Raw genomic sequence first — 20,590 nt, forward strand, 5'->3', positions numbered from 1 at the left:
TCTCATGGAGTCACATTTAGTTATTCAAATATTTAGCATTTATTTCTATAAGACCTTCAAAATGGCGTGTTCTGGGCAAGTAACTGGTAAGATAGCAGTAGGCCTTGTCAGAAATTTCTCAGAACCTAGGATTAGTATGAGAACTATTATGGTGAATTTACATCAAGAAAAATACTGGCACCAACTACTGAATCAGTTGAACTAAACAACAGAGAATCTCAAACATCTCCAGAATATTAATAGTAAATATCTACTTTCCAATCAGCTTTTAAAGCAAAACAGGTAAATGGAATGCAAGGAGAAATTTAATGAATTTCATAAATTTGTCAACACTACTATCAAGCCAAATAGAATTTAGTCATTCTAAGCTCTTGAGAAGAAACATTAAAAACTATCTGAGTTAAGGGCAATCATATTTTCCACTTAAAAATCATACAATTATACCAAATTAGTTAAAACACACCATACAATGTATTCAGATAAGTTACAGACCCAAAAGACAAGCACTAGTAAATGAAAAAGTTGGTAGGCTGACAAATGGCACAGGTTCTTAAATTTGGATCAGTATGTATTCAGTTTCATGATTTAAAAATCTTGACTTAGAATATACTGCAATGCTGTCTATTTATTCTAATGACTTTCTTTCTTTCTTTCTTTTTTCTTTTTTAGACAGAGTCTCACTCTGTCACTCAGGCTGGAATGCAGTGGCTTGATCTCAACTCACTACAAACTCTGCCTCCCAGGTTCAAGGATTCTCCCGCCTCAGCCTCTTGAGTAGTTGCGGTTACAGGTGCCGGTCACCACCCCGGTTAATTTTTGTATTTAGTAGAGACACCATGTTGGTCAGGCTGGTCTCCTGAACTCCTGACCTCAAATGATCCGCCCACCTCAGCCTCCCAAAGTGCTGGGATTATAGGCATGAGCCACCACGCCTGGCCATGACATTATTTTAACACAAAGAAGTTAAAAAGAGTTACACAGATAAAATACTAAGCTTTCTTCAAAAAAAATTTTTCCTACAATTTATTCCATAAGAAGGATGGAAACACAGATGACAATGAAACCAACATCTATTAATGAAAGTTTTGACACGTATAGTTTTAATCAAGTGGACTGCACCCTACTGACTATTTTCCAAAATATAAACACCAGAATTATATGTTCTCTTACCGTCCAAGAAAACATTGCCAAAGAGGACGATTCTGTGTTGCCAAATCAGAATCTTTGGAGCCAAACAATTTAGCTAGAAGTCGAACAACAGCTAATCGCTCTTCTCCATCATTGCTCTAAGAAGGGAAAACAGAAAGTGAAGCCTAAGCTTTATTCACCAGATTACAGAAAATACCTTGAAACATTCTCAAGAAGATACAATTTCATATTTCTGCTTATAACTGTGAGAAGTTTAAAATATCATATGTCCTCATTTACTATGCAGAAATTGATTTGATTTCATGTTAGATCATCTGGGTTTTTGCTCTTATTTCACACCCTCCCAACTGCTAATTTATGTCTACTTCACTGATTAATTGCATTCTAAACATTGGTTATGGACACTGTACAAATATGAGAAATACAATTCACTTCTAACATTAAGAACTCTATAAAAACATCTATGAAGGACAAAGTTACAGTTACCACCCTAATAAGCTTACTTTATAGGAAATCTGCAATTTACGTTCCAACATAAACACACATCAATTAAAGTTTTGATATACAGTTTTTTTTTTTTTTTTTTTTTTTTTTGAGGAGTCTTGCTCTGTCTCCCAAGCTAGAGTGCAGTGGCACGATTTTAGCTCACTGCAACCTCTGCCTCCCGGGTTCAAGAGATTCTCCTGCCTCAGCCTCTCGAGTAGCTGGGATTATAGGCACCCACCACCGCACCAGGCTAATTTTCACATTTTTAGTAGAGATGGGGTTTCGCCACCTTGGCCAGGCTGGTCTCGAACTCCTGATCTCGTGACCCACCCACCTCGGCCTCCCAAAGTGCTGGGATTACGGGCATGAACCACCGCGCCTGGCCAATACACAAAGTTTTAATGAAGGATCCCCTACGACTGGAGAATACGACACTACAGAATTTCATGATTCATGGAAATTCATTTTAATAGCAACGCAAGAATCAAAAGATGATCTGAAGGTCAGCTTAAATACTATAAAAAAGCAAAACTTCATTGTTTTCTAGTAAGATTATCTTATTTTCTTATCCTGAAACCGTATATGCGATAAAAATTCTGTTCCAGTTTCAGTAGTGATGCCATGCTTTAACGTAAAATAAGTTATTCTGAAACCATGTGGTGTGTGAAACTTTTCAAAAATCATATTCACTAAGAAAATAAACACAATATCTAAAAGCAACTGCTGATTTTTTTTTAGGTGTTCAAATATAATATGTGGCTAAAGCAAATCCAGATATCCAATAAACAAAATACTTTTGGAAAAGAGAAGTAAAAATAGAAAAAGACCACAGGATAAAATATTTTCCTTATGAATGTTTTAACGCTCAAGAACAGGGGTTTTGTGGGTAAAACAGACACACTTAACCAATGTAAAAATGAAAATTACATCAAGTATTAACTATTTTAATTATAAATGACAAAAATGATTTTTTTTTTTTTTTTTAAAGAGGTAGAGTCTTGCTCTGTTGCCCAGGCTGGAGTGCAGTGGCAGGATCATGGCTCACTGCAGCCTTGAACTCCTGGGCTCAAGTGATCCTCCCATCTTAGCCTCCTGAGTGGCTGGACATACAGGTGTGCATCACCACACCTGGCTAATTTTTTATTTTTCTATAGATACAGAATCTTACCATGCTGACAAGGTTAGTCTTGAACTCCTGGCCTCAGGCAAGCCTCCTACCTCAGCCTCCCAAAATGCTGGGATTATATGGACATGAGGTACCACATCCGGCCTGATTTTTTTTTTTTTTTTTTTTAATTTTTTTTTTTTATGGTGAGACAAGGTCTGGGTCTGGCTCTATCACCCAGGCTGGAGTACAGTGGAGCAACCTCAGTTCACTATAACCTCCGCCTTCCAGGCTCAAGCCATCCTCCCACCTCAGCCTCCTGAGTAGCTGGGACTACAGGTGTGTGGCAATATGCTTGGCTAATTTCTGTATTTTTTGTAGAGATGGGGTGTCACCATGTTGCCCAAGCTGGTCTCAAACTCCTGGGCTCAAGAGATCTGCCTGCCTCCACCTCCCAAAGTGCTGGAATTACAGGTATGAGCTACCGCACTTGGCCCAGCCTGATTTTCTTTGACAAAATTTTTCTCAAGCAAAATGACAATAATGCAGAGTAGCACAACCTTCTAATAAGTTCAATTTATTAGCCAATATGATTTATTTCTTAAAGAAAAAGTAATCTATCCCTTAAATATGAAACAATATATGGAAATTTTATTCTAATAGCAAGTAACTGTTTTAGTAGATTAGTGATCATTTCAAAAGAGGTGACATTTCACATCTATAAACTACAGAAGTAAAACTAACTGAAAACTCGCCCCTCTGCTATTTGTAAAAGTCAAAATGTATTCCTTGACCAGGTTCAGTGGCTCATGCCTGTAATCTCAGCAATTTGAGGCCAAGGCAGGAGAACTGCATTAGGCCAGGAATTTGAGACCAGCCTGGGCAACATAGTGAGAACCCCTCTCAAACAAACAAACAAACAAACAAAAAATTGCCAGGCATGGTGAGGTACACCTGTAGTCCCAGCTCCTCAAGAGACTGAGACAAGAAAAGCCAGGCACTCCAGCCTGGGCGACAGAGCAAGACTCCGTTTCAAAAAACAAACAAACAAAAAGACTGAGACAAGAAGATCACTTGAGCCCAAGAGTTCAAGGCAGTATTAAACTTTTACAAATAGCAGAGGGGCAAGAATTACGAATTACTTGCTCAGTTGTCTATAAAAAATAGATACACTATTTTTAGGACAGTCAAATTTCTGTCCTTAATCTGTACCATGAAAAGGTCATAAAATTCTAAGCAATACCATGTGAGGATTCCATTTAAAATATTTTGATGTTCTAAAACATATCTATCTAATAATGGATACCATTTAATACCCACATGTATTATAAATTTCTAAGATAATACCATTTTTCCTATCTATTGCTTGTGTCACTGTGATTATCAGTAGATATTTAACAATTAGAAGTATTACAATTTTGTGGCCAAGCGTGGTGGCTCATGCCTGTAATCCCAGCACTTTGGGCAGCCGAGGTGGGCAGATCACAAGGTCAAGAGATGGAGACCAGCCTGGCCAACATGAAGAATCCTCATCTCTACTAAAAATAGAAAAATTATATGGGCATGGTGGTTTGCACCTGTAGTCCCAGCTACTTGGGAGGCTGAGGCAGAAGAATCGCTTGAACCTGGGAGGCAAAAGTTGCAGTGAGCCGAGACTGAGCCACTGCACTCCAGCCTGAGCAATAACAGCAAAACTCTGTCTCAAAAAAAGAAAAAAAAAAAAGATAAATTGAAGTCACACTTTATTCTTCTACAGTTACAGAAAAATTATGCGGTATACATTTTTCCTGGAAAGTTTAAAGGGCATGAAAATTGGTCAATTTTACATTGTGCCTGCTCTAGACATAAGAAAGAAAAATTAAAAAAAAAAAAAGAAAGAAAATTGGTCAATCTTACCTTTAGTTTGAATTCAAGCTGTGGCATGACGGATAATAATAAATGAGGATCTATAGCAAAAAGTTCCTGAATCAGATCAAATACATGTTCTGACAAATCACTTACTGATGATCTTCCCAGCACCAGGACTTGATTGAAAAACTGTAAGAGATATTAAAAACAAAAATAAAACATCCAGTTCATTTAAAAACATGGATACATTTTTAATAAACATTTTTTATAAATAGTTTAATTAGGCATTACATATACAATTGAAGGAGGTGATACAAACAGGTGTGTGATTACTAATATATAATAGGACAGTCATCTAAACAGCAGAAGAAATAATTTCCTAATAATATCAAATCATGAATGTTACAAGGAGAAAAGCAAAAAAAAATTGGTTTGTCGGGTGTATTTCAAATAAGGACATTTCTAGGAATCTTTGTTTTCATTAAAACAATTTAGACAGTCTGTGTAGTTCATTACAAAGGATTTTAGAAAAATTTCCTTGTAGCAGAGAAAAATTACAAAGTCTCAATCTTTGATTTTTTTTTTTTCTTTTTATGAGATGGAGTCTGGCTCTGTCGCCCAGGCTAGAGTACAGTGGCGTGATCTCGGTTTACTGCAACTTCCACCTCCGAGGTTCAAGCAATTCTCCTGCCTCAGCCTCCCGAGTAGCTGGGATTACAGGTACCCACCACCATGCCCAGCTAATTTTTGTATTTTTAGCAGAGACAAGGTTTCACCATGTTGGCCAGGCTGGTCTCGAACTCCGTACCTCAGGTGATCTATAAGGCCTCGGCCTCCCAAAGTACTGGGATCACAGGCGTGAGCCATTGCACCTGGCCTCAACCTTTGATTTTTTTAAAAAAATCAAAGGCACAGCGGCACACGCCTGTAATCCCAGCACTTTGGGAAGCCGAGGCATGACAATCTTGAGCCCAGGAGTTGGAGACCAGCCTGGGCAACACAGTGAGACCCTTGTCTCTACAAAAAATTAAAAAATTATCTGGGTGTGGTAGTGCATGCCTATAGCCCCAGCTACTCAGGAGGCCATGGCAGGGGGATCATTTAAGCCCCAGGAAGTCGAGGTTGCAGTGAGTTGTGATCACACCATTGCACTCCTCCTGCATGGGAGACAGAACAAGACCCTGTCTCAAAAAAAAAAAAAAAAAATCAGAATAATTTTTCCATGAGTTTAGTAATAAAGAGTATTTAAAGCTGAAGGATTTTTTGTTGTTGTTGGGTTGGTTCTTTTAATACTCAGAGAAAGTCAAATATGTTTTGACTCGCATGACAAAAAGAACAAAAAGTTGGTAATACAAAAGCTGATTTTTTTTTTAAATGCTAGACAGAAATAAAGAGTATACAAGGCCAAGAGCACAAATTAAAAGATACCAGCACTGCACACCACCACTGTCACACATGCAGAAGAATCAAATTTTTAAAATGCCTCAGGGGCAACTGTATGCAACTGATACAAGCATACATTTCTGGTAGTATCATAAGTTGAAAAGCAGCATGAATTAAGTTAGAAAATATTCATTATTGGCCAGGTGCGGTGGCTCACGCCTGTAATCGCAGTACTTTGGGAGTCTGAGGCAGGTGGATTACCTGAGGTCAGGAGTTCAAGACCAGCCTGGCCAACATGGTGAAACTCCATCTCTACTAAAAATATAAAAATTAGCAGGGCGTGGTGGCACACGTCTGCAGTCCAGCCACACGGGAGAATCGCTTGAGCCTGGGAGGCGGAGGTTGCAGTGAGCTGAAATCACACCACTGCACTCCAGCCTGGGCAACAGGGCAAGAGTCCATCTCCAATCATTCCCACTGGGTAAGAGTAATATCAAAAAATTCATATTTACTATGCAGACATTGAAAATAATGAAGAAGATAGTTTTATCAAAATATATGCATACACACACACACAAAAAAAGCACAGAATACTACTTCTGAAAGGATATAAGAAAACCTAATGGGGATGGTTATTTCTGAGAATTAAGAAATATATTCGAGGCTGAAGACAGACACTTCTTTAGTACTATTATTGTTTAATCTGTTTAAATATTAATTTAATAATCCAAGTAATACTAATAGGATAACATTTAAATTAAAAGCCTCATTTGGACTTTTATCCATGGAAAATAATTCAACTATATATAAATGTTAGATTCACAAAGATGATTAGGAAAGGAAAGAAACGCTGAAAAGACCTAGATCTACGACAATAAGGAAATATGTATCAAGAAACATTTATAGTCATTCTTATATATTTAAAAAGAATGTCAAAATATGTAAATACAAATATGACAATAAAAATTTTACATAAAATAGCTGGGTGCGGTGGCTCACGCCTGTAATCCCAGCACTTTGGGAGGCCGAGGCGGGCAGATCACGAGGTCAGGAGATCAAGACCACCCGGGCTAACACAGTGAAACCCTGTCTCTACTAAAAATACAAAAAATTAGCCGAGTGTGGTGGTGGGTGCCTGTAGTCCCAGCTACTCAGGAGGCTCAGGCAGCAGAACGGCATGAACCCGGGAGGCAGAGCTTGCAATGAGCGGAGATTGCACCACTGCACTCCAGCCTCAGAGACAGAGTGAGACTCCGTCTCAAAAAAAAAAAAAAAAAAAAAAATTTTCATAAAGTATGTGGAAAAATAGTTATAAATATGAGCAAATGAACAATGAAATTAGTTGCTATAAGGTAGTGAGATTGCAAACTTTTTTTTCCAAATTATTGACTTTTTTAGGAAAAAAAAAACCAGAACAAATTCCTCAGTAAAGCTTTTTTTAACTATTACTATATAGCAACTATCACAATCTTTCATTACTGAAAGTATTTAAATCTTTGCCAAAAACAATAGCCAAAACAACCAAACTACTTTCTAAATAAATCTCTGTAATCTTAAAAATAAAAATAAAAAAAAAGGAAGAAACATTAGAGGACTTCAGAAGAATGACCCAAAAGAAACAAAGAAAAAAATACATAAAGAGAGACACAGAGACCCAAGGATAAAGATGTAGACAAAAAATGAAAGAGATCAGCATATCTGGGAGACAATGAAATAAACATAAATACAAATGCAGATAAGGGGATGGGAGTTGCAGACAACTTTTCTTATAGTAATATCCACCCTTTAAAAACGTCATGAAACTTATACTGCATTTCTCTAACCCTGGTCACATTTGGACACAAGTTCTTTTATATTTATAAGCTAAATAAACTTTTATGTAAGAGGTTCTAATAAATTAGTACAATGGATTAAGAATTACAAAATATAGAATAAACATAGAAAGAAATACATACATTGGCAATGCATGCCTCAATAGTCTGGACTGTTCTTTTCAATAGCACTTTTGCAAGGTCAAAGGACTGTTTATTTAAGTTCTGAAAAATAATAAAAACATGGAAAGTTACAAATAAATGTTAATTTATGAGATAGTAACATTAGAATACTGTAGTCTTCAAATCTGTAATAAAATATGAATTTTGCTTCACTAAAATATGAAGCAAAAATAAAAATAACTGAGTTCTCTTCAAGGTTTTGCCAAATATCCTCTAGTCAAGTGGTCTTAAATGCAGACATTGCAAATCGAACTCATTTATTAATCAAAAACTAAAATGGGTTAGTTAGCAAAAGCACAACACTATATTAAGTTTTATTAAACTCAAAACAGACCTAATGCTTTTTGGTTTTATCTGTTAACCAATGTAAACTGACAACTACACCCATGTATCAAACACATACACTCCCCGATTTAACACAACATGCTCAGTTATTTCATTGTTTAATCAATGCGTGCTCTGGAGAAGAGTAGACCTGGTAAGTGTTTCAAATAAAAAGCGTTTTTGATCAATTCTATTTTTGAAATGCTTAATACTATGCTCCGGCTTCAAGAGTCCCAATGTACTCAAATAAATTAAAGGATCTGAGAAGGACCTTAGAAAATATATATTTAATTTTTTTTAAATTCCTGAAAAGGGAATTCTTGTTTTGAATAATACCTATTAACATCGCTGTATCTTGAAGTTTTGGATCAAACAGATTCATTCACCATCATCTCACACCTCTTCCAAAACGAGGCTAGGAAACCCTACACTCTAGGCCAGGGGTCAGCAAACTTTTTCTATGAAGGGCCACATGGTAAATATTTTAGGTTTTGTGGGTCATACAAATCACTGCTACAACTACACAACTCTGCTGTTGTAGCATGAAAGCAGATATAAACAAAACGAAAATGAATGAACATGGCTGTGTTCCAATAAAATCTTACTTACATAAATAAGCAATGGTCCAAATCTGATCAACAAGCCATAGCTTCTTGACCCCTGCTCTATACTTTCATTTCATTGGCAAAGGATAAGATTTGCTTAAAATGAAGTTAACATTTCTATTTCTTAAGTCTATTTCCTACTACTAATAAAAATGCTCTCAAGGCCGGATGTGGTTGCTCATGCCTGTAATCTCAGCACTTTGGGAGGCTAAGGTGGGCAGATCGCTTGAGCCCAGGAGTTTGAGATAAGCCTGGGCAACATGGCGAAACCCCGTTTCTACAAAGAAAACTTAAAAAAAAAAAAACCAGCCAGGTATGGTGGCACATGCCTGTATTGCCAGCTACTTGGGAGGCTGACGTAGGAGGATCACTTGAGCCCAGGAGACAGAGGCTGCAATGAGCCAAGATAGTGCTGCTGCACTCCAGCCTAGGTGACAGAGTGAGACCCTGTCCCAAAAAAATACCACCAACCTACTTACCTAGTATATAAAAACCAAATATACTGTCTTAATCTGCCAAAATATACTCTCCTTTGCCATAGTCTCAGAATTTTTATAAACTACAGAATTTTATAAACTACATTCGAATAAAATGTAAATATTTAGACTCGAGAAGAATTTAAAATTAATTATATCTTTCTGTGAATGAGTATAATTGGACAGATTTTTCCTCTAATGTCTGATAACAGGATACTGAACCACTAGAAGAAAAGAGCAGGAGAGCAAATATCAACATTGGGGTAGGCCTGAGTAGAGCCCAGTGGTGGAGCTTGAGGGCAGCCAAGTCCTTCAGATTCTTAGGAGGATCTGGTGGAGATAAATAGAAAAAGGAAACGGGGAAGAATGATACACCTCTGAATCATCCTTTTCTTCTTAACATTAACCATATAGCTTCTGCCCAAATCTTTTTCTGAGAGTACCTAAGAAAAAGGTACGATACGGATTCTGAAAAGAAATCCAAACTCCTGTTTCACATCTGTGTTAAAAAGGAGGAAATACATTTCTTTTCCAAACAAAATTAACCAAAAAGACAACATCCCTAACCCCTTATAATTCTCAGATTATTTGTGTGAATACAAAACATTTTCAGTTTCCAGAAAACAGCACTTAAATGAATGAAACTCTTACATGATATGTTAATCAATATATTTTGTAAAAATAATAGCCACAAGACTAATGCATGTTATTTTGAGGTGGAGATTGGTCATGGGAACAATTACATGGGATTGCAAATGGCCATAAAACAATTGTTCATTCTTACGTGTAGCGTGACTGTTAAACATTAACCTTGAATAGCTTCATACTTTACAGACCTTATGTGCAGGAATGAGGTTAATAAGAATGGAGTCCAATAATTCTTGAGTAACTCCATCACCTTCCATGATGATAGAACTCATCAAATCTAGCATGTGCATTTGTACCTTCTTATTGTGGCTATTGCTATAAAAAAAAAAAAAAAAGAATAAGTAGGAGGAGGAGGAAAAGAAGAAGAGAATTCAAGCTTCCAATAGGAAATTAAACTTCCTAGTTTAAAAAAACAATCTCACATGTAAAGGATTTTCACTTGAGGGACAGTGCCAATAATGGCAGAGAAATTTTGGCTGCTCTATTTTCTTTCTCCTTTTGTTGACTATTACAACAGTTGTAAGGTACTGTTGTATTTTATAAAAACAAAGACAAACCTAATTTCTAATAAACTACATTTTCTTCAATTCACTTTTTTTAAAAAAAAAAGAAAAGAAAAAGGCCGGGCACAGCGGCTCGGACCTGTAATCCCAGCACTTTGGGAGGCTGAGGCGGGTGGATCACCTGACATCAGGAGTTCGAGACCAGCCTGGCCAACATGGTGAAACCCCGTCTTTACAAAAATACAAAAATTAGTGAGGCGTGGTGGCCGGCACCTGAAATCCCAGTTTCTGGGGAGGCTAAGGCGGAAGAATCACTTGAAACTGGGAGGCGGAGTTTGCAGTGAGCAGAGATCATGCCACTGCACTCCAGCCTGGGCGACACAGTGAGACTCTGTATCAAAAAAAAAAAAAAAAGAAAAGAAAAGAAAAGGAAACGGAAAAAAGACCTTTTAAAATAAATTAAGTCTTTACACAACTAGGATTCCAAGAGTAAATTAAATTCTGCGTAATAAAAATGTTAATTTTAGCCCGGGCAACATGGCGAAACCCTGTCTCTACAAAAAAATTAAAAATTAGCCAGCTGAGTAGCCCCAGCTACTCAGAAGGCTGATATGGGAGGATCACTGGAGCCCAGGAGGTCGAAGCATCAGCAAGCCATGATCGTGCCACTGCACTCCAGCCTGGGTGACAGACCAAGACCCTGTCTCAAAACACACACACACACACACACACACACACACACACACGTCCACGTCAAGGAAAGGACACTTCTGCTTACATGCCCCAGATTTTTAAAGGTGATAAAATTTTAAGGAAACAAACAAAAAAGTATATAATAAAGGCAGACATTTTTTCCAACTCCCATGCCTTAAGTCTTAATAAATTCCTCAAACTAAGATAAAAACCTATTTAAACACCCCCAAATGCATAAGCCAACATAAGCAATTATTGCTGTATCCTTGCCACTAGAAGTTTTAACTCACCAATACTGAAAATCAAAAGTTTCATCTAAAATGCTTTCAATAACTAGAAGGCTTTTCTGAAAATGTCATCCTAGTACCTCTTAAAGAATTTCAAACAGACAAATGAAAAATCAATAAAGCATAAAATATAAGGCCAAGAATCAATTTCAAGTGCTTCCACAGTGAGGCCTGCCCTTTCTTGCTACTTTTGAACCTCGTCAGCATACGAAGAGGCCTGGGCTGGCCTCCTGAATGGATGAGACATGTGACCCAGTTCTATCACTTCAGCCCACCTCAGCCAACGGCCAGATATTGACCAGATATCCTGCCAACTGACTACAAACACAGGTGCAAATCCAACCCAAATAAAATCAACTGCCAAGCAGAATCACAAGCTAAATAAAATGGTGGCTGTCTTAAACTATCAAGTTTTAGGTTACTTTGTAATGCAGCAAAAGCTAACAAACACAAAGGTTTATATGTTCTATCATTTACTTTAAGGGCTTACTGCTAGTCAAATGCCACAGAAGTTTCTTCTCATGCTATCTTTCTACAAGCTTCTCTCCTATGCCAAGCTGGAGTGATCCTTTCCTGTTTGTTTCAGGATAATGTCTAATCCTACCATTCCATCTAAGGAAAAAGAAAATATGATATAGCATTCATTAAAATCTCCAGAAAACTCTGGAAATGTGCTGTTCAATATGCAAGCCATTTGCCACATATGGCTGGTGAACATGTGAAACATGAGGAGGGCCACATGTTGGAATGAAAATACTTTTGGATACAGTGGAATAAATAAAATATATTATCAATATGAATTTCACTTGTTTTTACTTTTCTATTAATATGACTACTAGAAAACTTATGAGAGATATGTTTGCATATAATGTAATTAATGCTCTAGAACACATGTCACAGCAGTGCTTGATTTACTATACAAAAAGCAAACCAGGCTGGGTGTGGTAGCTCACACCTGTAAACTCAGCACTTTGGGAGGCTGAGGTGGGTGGATCACTTGAGGTCAAAAGTTTTAGACCAGCCTGGCCAACATGGCAAAACTCTATCTCTACTAAAAATACAAAAATTAGCCGGGCGCGGTGGCACACACCTGTAGTCCGAGCTACTCAGGAGGCTGAGACAGGAGGATTGCTTGAACCCGGGAGGTAGAAGCTGCAGTGAGCCAAGATGGCACCACTGCACTCCAGCATGGGTGACAGAGCAAGACACTGTCTCAAAAAAACAAAACAAAACAACCCACATAGAATAAAACAATAACAACAAAACCCCCACACAAAAAAACCAAACCAAACCAAAACAAAAAAACCCACAAACCAAAAAACATGGGCTAAAATGAGAATTTGAGCCTCCTGTCCAGCAACTGGTCCTTGGGCAAGCCACTACACTTCCTGACTCTGGATTAGTTTCCCTATTTCTATAAAGAGAAGGCCAATTTAGGCAATGTTTAAGATTTTTTTTCTAGGTCTAGAATAAGAAGTTGTCAAAGTTAGTGAGCTTAAAGACTGAGTTATTATGTCTCCCAGCATTAATGGTACATACAATATGCATAATTTCTACCTCATAATTTAATACTTCATCGTATTAATGTAAGGTTTCAGACGATTTGCTTTACAACCATATGTGGTTGCCTCTATTAGATAGCAAGTCCCTTCAAAACAAGAGCACCACTTTATACTTCTCTACTGGTCCACGGCCTCCAGGACAGCCTGGGGGACTGAAGAGCCAACCAGTAAATTGATACCATAATTTAAAATTGGTAGTATAAGGTCAAAGGCAGTGTTCGGACAACAGAATTTTTACTTTCTCCTTTATGTTAAGTTTTCTAAGGAAAACAATTCCTTATAACTCTGAAATATCTTAGTGTACATGTAGAGTATACAACATCTGAATACATAATCAAGAAAAAGAGACAAACAAATGCTTAAAAAATAACTTACTTGATCACTGAGAAGAGAGTTCTAAAAAGCTGAATAAAAATTTCATTGCAATCTTCCAATTCAAAGCAGATGTTATATGATTTAACCCAAGCTAAATTCTTAAATAAATAAAAATAATTATTGAATTATACATATATATACAGAATAGTTATATAATAAAAAATTCAGTAAAAATTAATTTTTAGAGTTAGAAACATATTAAAGTCTATAAAGACTCTATATATAAAATTTTAAGTGTTAAATTAATCACATATTCTGACCTTGAAAAAGATATATACCTGATGGCATCAATTTTCTCAAACTGAAAAATACTCAATATTTTTAAGTTGGTAGATATATTTACATACAAAATTTAAGAAGCAGTAAAAATCTGTTTTTAGAATAGAAAATAATAAAAATAGAAAGATAGAGGCCGGGCCCGGTGGCTCACGCCTGTAATCCCAGCACTTTGGGAGGCCAAGGCAGGCAGATCACCTGAGGTCAGGAGTTTGAAACCAGCCTCAACACGGAGAAACCCCGTCTCTACTAAAAATACAAAATTAGCCAGGCGTGGTGGTGCATGCCTATAATCCCAGCTACTCGGGAAGCTGAGGCAGAAGAATTGCTTGAACCTGGGAGGCGGAGGTTGCAGTGAGCCGAGATCGCGCCATTGCACTCCAGTCTTGGCAACAAGAGTGAAACTCCGTCTCAAAAAAAAAGAAAAGAAAGATACAAATAAAAGGTATAGTTTCAAATAATCTACAGTTTTTCCATCAGAATATACTTTACCTCTTCAGGATAGGAAGAAAAATAAAATAATATTTTCCTTATGAAATGTAAGAGACATTTTATTATAGGCTTTGAATAAAACAAAGACTCATTTTACATTACAAAGTTAACATGAAGAATTTGCTAGCAAGTGAAATAATGTTAATAGTTATTAAATAAAGTTTTTTTTTTTTACCTCTAATAAATAAAAGTATCTATTAAACTGTGGACTCTTTGTATCCTCCAAACCTTTTAATTGTCTGGTAATAAACAAAAATATGTCCTGTTAAAAAAAAAAAAACACATTAATTTGGACACAAATACTTTTCTTTCACAACACACTAATAGTATGTAACTTTATTATTTGTGTACAAACTACAATAGAAGAAAATTCTCCTTTAGATGAATGTGTTGGGATTGGCCTAGTCCATTATTCAGAATGGATTCAAAAAATCCAATCAAATAAAATTATACTCTCTAGAAGCAAAAATAAACTACAAATCTTTAGGCTTTCTCTTTCAGAGAGGACCACAGGCTCTATATCTCATTATAATTTCTTCTACTATTGTGCTTTTACTTTACTATCTCCACCTTGCATCGGGGCAAAAACTATCTTCATTTTAAGGAGTTGGATATGAGTATTTCCATTACTATTTTCTACAAGTAAATAGTAATTTTTAGCCAATGTTTTGAAGTTGATGTATGATTACGAAGTTGTGTGTGAAAAAAGGCAACAGACTAATCCAATGGTTCTATGCTTCATGATGATAGTCTTTCATTTCTTAATAAGCTTTGTTTAGAAGTTTTAACTCACAGTAGTATCAATATAATACAAAATGATTTTAGGACTATTTTTAAAGAAAGCAGTCTACAGGATTAAAATTTGCCAAGAATGAAATTATTCAAAATACAAAATCTCCCCAAGAGATCAATGTTAAGAGTTCCACAAACATTTGAACAAAGGCAGAACAACCAAGATGAGCATATAGTTTTGCATGCTGAATAACTTATAGGGGAAAAGAGTCATATGAATATGTAAATTCTGGTATGCTATTATTTTAAAAAGTATCATTAATCTGTTATTTATCCCTGGAACATAGCTATCTGGGCTTTTGTGATGAATTAGCCAGAAAATTGGATTTGAGCACACAGGGACTAGTTTTCAACTACACCTTTCTATGCTTCAAATCAACCAACCAACCAACCAACCCAGTCATTTGTGGACATACTAACTGAATGAATAATTTTGCAACTTACGATATATTCTTAAGATGAAGAGACTAATATGAAACCTATGTTCATAAAGGTAAAATATAAAAGTATACCTTCTGAACAGTGATGAATGAAAAATACAATAAAATGAAAAAGGCTGTAGTTACCTTAAGTTTATCATGGGAAGTATATGGAGCTTCTGGGGCATAGATACGAAAGATATCAGCCAAACAACATGCTACAAGGAGACGCACATCTTTATTGGGGTTCCTGAGGAAGAATTCAGATGCAAGATGCAAGGCTAGTGGGAGATACTGCTGCTTTTCATCTTCTGAGTCCTGATCCATATCCATAAAGGTTTTCACTACCATCTGTAAAAATGTACAAAAACACAAAATAATTAACTCCTGGAATTTAGAAATCAGTGGAGGATGTGATTTAAAAAAAAAAAAAAAGTCATCTCCATTAGCAATCGGTGGCCACCAGACAGTTCACAGTCAACTTTTTATAAATCTTCATTTAAGAATTTCAGAAAAGATCACAAGCACGAAACGGCTAATCTAAAAAACTCATAAACAAGTATCAACTTCTCAGGCACATTATCTGCACTAGCACCTCATTTATGAAGAACTAAAGCCTCTTATTATTCATTTTAAATCTAGCCCAGATAGTTCCTGGCCCCATATGGACAATAAAATTCATTTGATATTTGGCAACATCATTGACTATGCTTCTTTTATATTTTATTATTAAAGGCGCCTTCTTTAGGCTCCTTAAAATTGCTATTTCATTTCATGCTTTAATGAGTTTTACACTTCACAATAAAAAGTCATTTTCCAGGCTGGACAACATGGCAAGACCCTGTCTCTACAAAAAATACAAAAACTAGCTGGGTATGGTAGCATGTGTCTGTAGTCCCAGCTGCATAGGAGGGTGAGATAGGAGGGTCCCTTGAGCCCAGGAGGCGGAGGCTGCAGTGCGCCAAGATCACACCACTGCAATCCAGACTAGGCAACAGAGTGAGACACTGTCTTTAAAAAAAAAAAAAAAAAAAAAAAAGGCATTTTAAAATTATATTAATGCAGTTGTATTTCTAATGAAAACATTTAAGTATAATTAACCTGCTGTTATTTATGGTTATAAAATTAACCAATGCACACTTTGGAATCATTATAAAATGCAAAGAATCATGAAAAAAAAAATAAAAGAAAAATCCATAATTTATCAAATCCAGAAACTACTATTCACATTTTTGTGTATTTTATGCTGGCCTGTTTTCTCTGTAATTATGCAAATAACTATAATTCTTTATGTATCAAATCACAATAATTTCCTCAGATCTTAAAAATTATTCTCTAATTATAAATCACAGTTTACTTAATCTGTGTGATGGTTAATACTGAGTGTCAACCTGATTGGACTGAAAGATACAAAGTACTAATCCTGGGTGTGCCTGTGCCTGTTGCCAAGAGATTACATTTGAGTCAGTGGGCTGGGGAAGGCAGGCCCACCGTTAAGCTGGTGGGCACAATCTAATCAGCTTCCAGCGAATATAAAGTAGGCAGAAAAACGTGAAAAGGGAAGGTGGGACTAGCCTCCCAGTCTACATCTTTCTCCCGTGCTGGATGCTTCCTGCCCTCAAACATCAGACTCCAAGTTCTTCAGTTTTGGGACTCGGACTGGCTCTCCTTGCTCCTCAGCTTGCAGACAGCCTATTGTGGGGCCTTGTGAGTTAATACTTAATAAACTTATATATATATATCTCCCATTAATATCCTATATACATATATCTCCTATACATATCCTATTAGGGGCGTGTGTGTGTGTGTGTGTGTGTGTGTGTATTCCTGTTAGTTCTGTCCCTCTAAGAGAACCCTAATACAATCTGTCGCCACTGTCAAATATTCAAGCTATATTTTTATTCTACCAAGATTTTTTATCATGAGTGTAAAACTTTATTATTATTACTATTTTTTGAGAAAAGGACTTGCTTTGTTGCCTAGGCTGGAGTGCAGTGACTCGATCTCAGCTCATTGCAACCTATGCCTCCCAGACTCAAGTGGTCCTCCAACCTCAGCCTCCCAAGTAGGTGGATCTACAAGCATGTGTCACTATACCTGGCTAATTAAAAAGCAAAATTTGGGGGGCCGGGCGAGGTGGCTCATGCCTGTAATCTCAGCACTTTGGGAGGCCGAGGAGGGCAGATCATGAGGTCAGAAGATTGAGACCATCCTGGCCAACACAGTGAAACCCCGTCTCTACTAAAAATACGAAAAATTAGCTGGGCGTGGTAGCACGCACCTGTAATCCCAGCTACTCAGGAGGCTGAAGCAGGAGAATCTCTTGAACCTGGGAGGCAGAAGTTGCAGTGAGCCGAGACTGTGCCACTGCACTCCAGCCTGGGCGACAGAGTGAGACTCCATCTCAAAAAAAAAAAAATTTTTTTTTTTTTTTTGAAGAGACAGGGTTTTGCCATGTTGCCCAGGCTGGTCTCGAACTCCTGGGCTCAAGCGATATGCCTGCCTCAGCCTCCCAAAGTGTTGGGATTACAGGTATGAGCCACCATGCCTGGGCTATTGCGTATTTTTTTGACACCTATTGAGATAATCATATTTTTTCCCTAATTCTGTTAATATAGTAAATCCCAATGGCTGATTTTCTAGTTTTAATCCAAGTTTGCATTCTAATTTTACTAATTTTAGTCCAAGTTTGCATTGCTGAAATAAAGACAACTTGGTCATAACATTTTTAGGTATTATATTTTATTTGCTATTACATTATTTCTATTTCTTTGTAATTATATGAAAGAAACTGGCTTATAACTTCTTAAGACAACCGTATCAGGTTTCAGTACTAAATTACACTGGCTTGAAACAAAATAAGCAGTGATCCCCCTTTTTTTCTAACACAGTATATCAAAAGTGATAGTAAGACTGGTTTTATTTCTTCCCTAAATATTTAGGGAAGTATAACTGATAAAAGAAGGAATCATAATGGAAATGAGAAAATATTTTGAACTGAATTATAATGTAAATATGAACTACCAAAACTCATAGGATGCACTTACCACTGTACTTAAAAGAAATTTATCTTCTTAAATGTGTATTTTACAAAAGAAAGAATGAAAAATCAATCATCTATATTTCCATCTTGAGAAATTAGATAAATCCAAAGAAACTAGAATCAGGGTTTGTGAAGCAAAAGATAGAGAAGGGCTGGGCGTGGTGGCTCACACCTGTAATCCCAGCACTTTGGGAGGCCAAAGGAGGATCGCTTGAGCCCAGCAGTTCAAGACAAGGGTCTGGCTCTGTCACCTAGGCTGGAGTACCGTGGCGCAATCTCAGCTCACTGCAACCTCCACCTCCCAGGCTCAAGAGTTCCTTCCACCTCAGCCCCCTGAGCAGCTGATACTACAGCACATGCCACCACATCTGGCTAGGTTTTGTACTTTTTTGTGTGTGTTTGTAGGATGGGATTTTGCCATGTTGTCCAGGCTAAAAAAAAAATTTTAAATTATTGCTATGTAACAAAATACCCCAAAACTCAGTGCCTTAAAACAATAACATGTATTTATCATATGTGGCTGAAGAATTGGAAAGTGGTTTAGCTAAGTCGTGTGGGCCTGAAATCTCTCAAGAGGCTGTACCTGGTCAAGGCTGCAGTTATCTGAAGGCTTGACTGGGCGTGGAGGGTGTGTTTTGAAGGTAACTCATTCTTATGGTTCTAAGTTGACACTCGCTGTTGTTGAAAGGCCTCAGTTCCACACTACATGGACCTTTCTGGACAGCTCGAGTGAAAAGGCAGTTGGTTTTCCCCCGGTGCAAGATCCAAGAGAGCAAATCTGAAGTGGCAGTCTTTTATGACCTAACCTTGAAAAGCACACATTGTCACTTCTACCACAGCCTGTTCCGTTACTCAGGTCAGCCCCGTTCAGTGTTGTAGGGGACTATACAAGGGAGTAAATACAAGGAAATAAGGATCATTCAGGGCTATCTTGGAGGCTATGATACAATGCCTTCTCATATGTATACCTTATATAGTCTTCTTCCACAATGACTCTGGATTGGCCAGGTGACTTTTTGTTTTTTTTTTAGACAGAGTCTTGCTCTGTCGCCACTGCTAAACTGCAGTGGCATGATCTTGGCTCACTGCAATCTCTGCCTCCCAGGTTCAAGGGATTCTTCTGCCTCAGCCTCCCAAGTAGCTGGGAACTACAGGCACTCGCCACCAAGTCTGGCGAATTTTTGTATTTTTAGTAGAGATGGGATTTCACCATGTTGGCTGGGTTGGTCTTCAACCCCTGACCTCAGATGATCCACCTGCCTCAGCCTCCCCAAATGCTGGGATTACAGGCATGAGCCTCCGTGCCCAGTCCATGTGACTTATTTTGGCCAAAGAGACATTAGCAAGCCTGATGCAAGAACAGGCCTGATAAGCACTTGTACACTGAGATTGCAATGCCCCTATGGGAATGTACCCACCATGCTATTAGGAATCCCAGACTATTCAAAAAACAGAGGCTGTGTATATCACATAGACTAGGTGGAAGATAACTAAGGTGCCCTAACTGAGCTGCCATCTAAACTTAGCCACAAGAGTGACCCTGTAGAGGCAAAGTAGAGCTTCATAAATACACACAATGAAGGGGAGAAAACCTGTGGTGGCTGTGAAGGTCCTGATGCCATGTATGTCAAACTGGTATCTTCTGATGGTCATGAACTTATTGTAAAAAGAGAACATGCAGTGCTAAGTGCGGTGGGTCACAGCACTTTGGGAGGCTGAGGCAGGCAGATCACGAGGTCAGGAGTTCGAGACCAGCCTGACCAACACTGTGAAACCCTGTCTCTACTAAAAATACAAAAATTAGCTGGGCCTGGTGGTACACGCCTATAATCCCAGCTACTCAGGAGGCGGGACAGGAGAATCGCTTGAACCTAGGAGGCAGAGATTGCAGTGAGCTGAGATCACGCCACTGCACTCCAGCCTGGGCTACAAGAGCAAGACTCCATTTCAAAAAAAAAAAAAAAGAGAGAACATGCACTAACATGAGGAACAATCAAAAGGCCACACTGAAGCCAAGCACAGTGGCTCATGCCTATAATCCTAGCACTTTGGGAGGCTGAGGAAGGTGATCACATGAGGTCAGGAGTTCGAGACCATCCTGACCAACATGGTAAAACCCTGTCTCAACCA

General features: G+C 37.6%; 1 protein-coding gene across 2 annotated transcripts in view; it reads right to left on the reverse strand.

Annotated features, from left to right (window-relative positions):
• Positions 1 to 20,590, reverse strand: part of PDS5A (PDS5 cohesin associated factor A) — a 160,158-nt gene that overhangs the window by 95,160 nt on the left and 44,408 nt on the right. For both annotated transcript variants that reach the window (XM_054485487.2, XM_063664480.1), the window contains exons 3-9: positions 15,565 to 15,768; positions 14,382 to 14,468; positions 13,439 to 13,536; positions 10,207 to 10,333; positions 7,927 to 8,007; positions 4,637 to 4,777; positions 1,171 to 1,286 (exon numbers count right to left, since the gene is read on the reverse strand). In XM_054485487.2, coding sequence (XP_054341462.1) covers positions 1,171 to 1,286; positions 4,637 to 4,777; positions 7,927 to 8,007; positions 10,207 to 10,333; positions 13,439 to 13,536; positions 14,382 to 14,468; positions 15,565 to 15,768 — 854 coding nt within the window. The remainder of the gene's footprint in view (positions 1 to 1,170; positions 1,287 to 4,636; positions 4,778 to 7,926; positions 8,008 to 10,206; positions 10,334 to 13,438; positions 13,537 to 14,381; positions 14,469 to 15,564; positions 15,769 to 20,590) is intronic.

The sequence above is a fragment of the Pongo pygmaeus genome, chromosome 3 (assembly GCF_028885625.2).
Source record: "Pongo pygmaeus isolate AG05252 chromosome 3, NHGRI_mPonPyg2-v2.0_pri, whole genome shotgun sequence".
NCBI lineage: Eukaryota > Metazoa > Chordata > Mammalia > Primates > Hominidae > Pongo > Pongo pygmaeus.